General features: G+C 39.8%; 1 protein-coding gene across 1 annotated transcript; it reads left to right on the top strand.

Moving 5' to 3' along the window:
• Positions 276-5,500, top strand: C10H15orf61 (chromosome 10 C15orf61 homolog). Its single transcript, XM_018053605.1, has 2 exons — positions 276-739; positions 5,272-5,500. The coding sequence occupies exons 1-2, from the start codon at positions 394-396 to the stop codon at positions 5,397-5,399; spliced, it is 474 nt and encodes a 157-aa protein (XP_017909094.1). The 5' UTR covers positions 276-393; the 3' UTR covers positions 5,400-5,500.

Here is a 5,772-nt window from a genome sequence, read left to right as displayed (position 1 = left end):
CTTGGAAAAGAGACGCGGGCTTGAGTTCTGACATCCATTGTTTTAAAGCTTAATTTTCCTCAAAGCTGAACTAATAAAACTCACGAACTTCCCCTCACTCCCTTCCTAGGGTTATTAACGACTTTAGAGAGGTCTTTGGTGACGATTTAACTATCTCAGCTAGCTCACTCCGCCGGGCCCTCCTCGCTGCTCCACTCTTTCCCAAGGAAGCCGCGGGACCTTTGTGCGCACGCGCCGCCGCGCCCCGGGGGCTCTCGCGCACTCGCGCGGCGCCCGTTGGGCGTCCCGCTGCCACCCTCGGGGAGCGGGCGCGCGCGCGCCCCTTCGGCTCCGCCCCCAGGGGCGCGCGCCCGTAAGGCGGCCGAGGGGCGGGGGACGTGGGCGAGGCCGGTCATGGAGGCCCTTCGGAGGGCCCACGAGGCTGTGCTTCGTCTGCTGCTGTGCCGGCCCTGGGCCGCGGGCGCCGCCTCCCGCCCGAAGCCCCGAGCCTCGGAGGTGCTGACGCGGCACCTGCTGCAGCGGCGCCTGCCTCACTGGACCTCCTTCTGCGTGCCCTACAGCGCCGTCCGGAACGACCAGTTCGGCCTCTCGCACTTCAACTGGCCCGTGCAGGGCGCCAACTACCACGTCCTGCGCACTGGCTGCTTCCCCTTCATCAAGTACCACTGCTCCAAGGCTCCCTGGCAGGACTTGGCCGGGCAGGACCGGTTCTTCACGGCGCTCAAGGTCGTCAACCTCGGTGAGTGGCCCCGGGCCGGTGAAACACGTCCCGCCGCCGACGGCCCCACTGTTTGCAAAGCACGCTGACGTTCTGCCTCCGAGGCCGCGACCCCGTCCCGAGATCGGACCGCGCCGGCGCGGGGTTACCCTGCCCCGGCCCCGCGCAGGCTCGCCCGGGCGCACGCGCTCGCCACGCTTCGCCCAGTGCTGGGGCGTTTCCCAGACTCTGCCTCCGCGTCCCACCCACTCGGCAGCTTTGCAGGATTGACCCTGGTCCTGGGCTTCTGTATTCCCCGCCCAGCAGGTGCTTGTCAGAGCTAAGTTGTTGCTCGTGAATGGTACCCCGGAAAGTGGGGCTTATTGACAGGCCTGTACAGTGGGACCCCTCTGCATCTGCTCCCGGTGAGGGCATTTTATTCTTACTTCCAGCCACTCGTTAACTAGAAAGAGCCTTCCACTGGGCAGTAAGGAGGAGGGTGTAGAGCGCTGAAAATGGCTCTGAAGTTTTTATAAAATGCCTGATTATATGGTAGGATTCATTCTCATGAACATCACTTTGTGGGTGCGTTCAGAGTATAAAATCGGAAACTACTTTTTTAAGTTTCTTTGTTCTCTTTACGTGAAGTCCCAGCAAGTTCGTTGTACTAAAACCACCGAAGGTTTTCACCGGTGTTATTGGCTTCTTAAGATACTAGGCCTAAAAGATATTTAAAAGATTGCCTCTTTAATACTGGTATGTTTTCATGGAAGTATTCTAAGTCAGAGTATTTACTCTTGCTGAATGTTTTATCTTTCGGTTAATGACAGAAGAGGCGTGAACATTGACGTGGGTGCATCTTTCATGTTTTATAGGTAAATGAAAAATAGGCCTCAGGATGTTTGAACCTATTAATAACTGATAATCAAATTAATCCATATTTCAGTAATTCAGAATCTAGATGTGCAAGCTAACTTACGTTACCCAACCAATATTTTGACCCAGAATTGAAGCTGAACACGCGGCCACACCTTTACTATATAGTCTTGACAGTTTCTTAAATTTAAATACATTAGGTGTATTTTTGCTTATAATTACTCACATATGTAAATCAGGGGGTCTGGAGCCATTGCTCCACTAGTACTGTCCTGAGTTCATCCCATTAAGGAGAAGATTATTAAGCGATGTGTAATCTTTTAAAAGTATGCCTTATTATTTGGCTGATGAACTATATAGAGCATGCCCACTAATTTTGAGGTTGATGTAAAGAAGTTGAAGAGTGTAGTGATTTAGAAAATTCAATCCAAAATTATTTGGAGAGACTAGAGTGATGACTAGATTCAGGAAGAATACGTTTGTTTTGTTGAATAGCATCTTCAGAAACAGAAAAAAGTCATTCTTCCCAAATGTACAGTTAATTAACCTATTAATACACTTTAATAGGTTAGGAAAAGCATAACTGGAGAGTTGTTGGTAAACTATGTTCCCAATGCCTTTTTCTAAAAAAGTTTTCATTTAAGAGCACCTTACTGATGAGGGCCTAATATTTTTAGGAGAAAGAAATCCAAAGAAAATAGGATGCCCAGAACATGCTCACATAGAAAAGTAGTGAAAGTAGTAAAATCTTTTGAAGAAAGAAACAACAGCTGTAGTTTTTTTTGAATGTGTGTGGAAGAGAAAGCTGAATAGTGATTTAATGGTCTTTATGACCTCTTTAAAATTGTAAAAATTCTGTTTAAAAGAGAATAAGAATTTTAAACTGAAAGGAAAACTTTCTGCTCAGGTATTTGCTTTAATACAAATTGGCTTATACTAATAAAAGGAGATTTTTTTTTTCTGGACTTTTTATTCACCAATTTGGTAATGTTTATTTTGTATTATTGTCTTAGGGGAGGGAAGTAGATAATAGGATTCTTTTTATTCTGTGTTGTGCTATTGCGCCTCTGGATCATCAAGTATGTATTCTATTTAAAAATACTTAGGATTTTATTCCTCCTCTTCCCTTTCAAATTAGTAATTATCAAAGTAATTCATTTTTCCATTTTGTAAATAATAAAGATTTCTCTTTTACCCATTTGTTCCCTTTCTCGCCTGCCTTCCTTTCAGTGGAAGCAACATCTTTCTGATGGTTTATCAGTCTGGGTATCCTGCTGGGAAGTAGATTGAGATTTAAGAAAATCAACTTACCATTGGAATGAATGGGTAATTGGAGACTTGCTACAAAGTTCTAATTTTTTTTAAGTGCTTAATTTGACAGTGGTTTACCTACTGTTCAGCTGACTCAAAATGAATTATTATGCAAACAACTGGGTTTCACATTCATTTTGATGTTATGATATGTTTCAGACAGTCTAGAAAAAATTTGATTTTTCATCAAACCTTATAGTTTTTATAGCATATGTGCTATAAAGAAAATTATGGGGTTTTTTAACTCTGTTAATTATGTATGTGGCTAATCTTCACATTTAGTGTATTAGCCTGACTGCATTAAATAAGTAGACTGTAGGATAAAAAAAAATAAGAGAATTTCTGACTCCCATATCACATCTCAACCCCCTATCAAACAGCATTAACAGTACCTAGTTGTTTCTTAGTAAGAGCTAATGTAGTTATTAGTAGTCCTTGGTCAGTCCTTCGTTTTAGCTGAAAAAATACTGACCATTTGTGTGATTTTTTAAAAAAATCAGTATTTTACAGGAAACTGATAAATACTGTAAAAACAAACAAAATTTTCAGTGTCACCAGCTATTTCTTAACTGAATGTCCTTATCATTGGTTTAAAAGTCATATTTTATTTATCTTACTATCAATATATTTGGAAGTGAGTGAAGTTGTTCAGTCGTGTCTGACTCTTTGCGACCCCATGGACTGTAGCCTACCAGGCTCCTCCCTCCATGGGATTCTCCAGGCAAGAGTACTGGAGTGGGTTGCCATTTAAAATTAGTAATTATTTCTAGAACCTGTTTTTCTCTCACTCCATTGATTTTCACCTTTTGAAGTTGTGATAACATAATATTAAAGTTTATTTTTTTATTTCAGCTGCTCCCTCTTCACTCACTTCTGCCTGTCTTACTCTTGTTCTCTTGTCCTCTCCCCCATTCTACACCCTCACATGCCCCCCCCTTTTTTTTTGGTTGAATGATTAATAAATAGCTTTATGATGCTGGTTTTTGTGGCTTTTTTGTGACATTCCCTTGAGGCTTTCAGAGATTTGCAGGGAGGTATTCACAAGGCAAAGAAGGCAATATACTGTGAAAGGTTTCACAGGAGTTCCAGGAAACCCTGTGGTTGTAAAAAACTGTGACCCAGTATACTCCTAAAAATAGAGAGGTACCAGTCTGAATGGGGTTTTTTGCCTTTTCTCATTGCCAACTAGTGATGCTTCCCCTAATTAATCTTTGGCATCACAGTGGCTGGAATGCAGCTTCAGGGAGTAAGCATAAAGTAGTCCAGTGAACTTACACAATCAAAAAAGAGCATAACACAGCAAAGATACTCTTGCAGAAAAAATAAGAAAAAAATTTAGCAATATGATTAGTTCTGAGCAAGTGTTGATTTCCCTAGTAACTAGAATGAAAGTGATTTTCCAAATTACCGCTCTTCTTTTAAATTGACATTTTCTGTCCATTTCTGTCCTATGTATGTTCCACTCATGCACAGGAACAGTAAAATTAATATTTGTGCAAAGCGTACAATATTTTTATCGATTTCATGTGCCTTTGGTTTTATACATATGTTTTTAATGTTATTAGTAGTCATTGATTTTAAATAAGTGCCTTACAAAGAATAGGAACTACAAAAAATAGGAATTGTGAAAGTTTTTTTTTTTTGGTCCAGCTTCCTCTCATGTGCCTATGAGGGCTTAATGCAATCTCTGACTAGTATATATTTAGTTTCATGTATCACAAATGGCAGCTCATCACAAATGGAAATATTTCAAAGAAGAAATATATTCTTGGAGTCTACTATTAACCTATTTCAAGTAGGTTGAAACAAGATTTTCAAATCAGTTGTAAAACTGTGAATGGGATTCTTTTTTTCTCATGCTTGTTATTATACCAAAATCTTCCTTAGAATTAGGTTTTGCCTTTGATTTTGAAGACAGCTTTTTGACCTAGTTTCTTTTAAATTGTACAAAAATTATTTTCGCCATCAGTATTACTGTCCAACTTATAGCACAACAAAGATGACCTAGTAATTAAAGCTCAAGGCCAATAATGAAGCTCTCTACAATGAAATAAATTAATATTCTCTGTTTGCTTATTTGTGAAAAGACTATAGAATTACTTCATAATTACTCAGAGGTAATGAGTTAATGTTTGTAAAGTACTTGAAGTAGTTTACACCGTGTCTTATCTATAGTTTTAAAAATCTCTAGGCTCACACAATTGTTACTGTGCTTCACAGTCATAGATGAAATTGACCTCTTAGGTAGAGTCAGTGTTCACTCATATTTTTATAACTTTATAATTTATTGATGGTGCTAAAGAGTGCTATGTGATTTATACTATGACAAATATGAGTACATGATTAATAAATGTTTATTTCACAAATAACATTCATTTGTTTTTTAGGTATTCCAACTTTATTATATGGACTTGGCTCCTGGTTATTTGCTAGAGTCACAGAGACTGTGCACACCAGTTATGGACCAATAACAGTTTATTTTCTAAATAAAGAAGATGAAGGTGCCATGTACTGAAAGTGTGCATTGAAGCACGTAAATATCAATAGATTTTTTTTCTCGTGTGTATGTGCAATATTTATTTTTGATCCTTTAAAATAAAACTTTGCAAACACCTTTTTCTTCCTACAGTGTCTGATTCTTTAAGATGAATCATTGCCCTCAAGAGGCAAAGCTTTTCATACATTGTGATATATTGCATACTCTGTTTAGCCAATGGGAACCACAAACACATAACATTATACCAATTTTTTCCTATAACTAGGTTGAACTAGAGATAAAAAATGATTGTAATTTATAGATTCTGTAGTTATATATCAACTCTTTGAAAATATAGATACCCACACAAGGAAGGAGAAAAAAGTCTTTAACATTGGGAAAAGTAGAGAAT

This window comes from Capra hircus, chromosome 10, assembly GCF_001704415.2.
Source record: "Capra hircus breed San Clemente chromosome 10, ASM170441v1, whole genome shotgun sequence".
Taxonomy (NCBI): domain Eukaryota; kingdom Metazoa; phylum Chordata; class Mammalia; order Artiodactyla; family Bovidae; genus Capra; species Capra hircus.
Note: the sequence above shows the minus strand (reverse complement) of the source record. Positions and strands in the feature narration are given on the sequence as shown.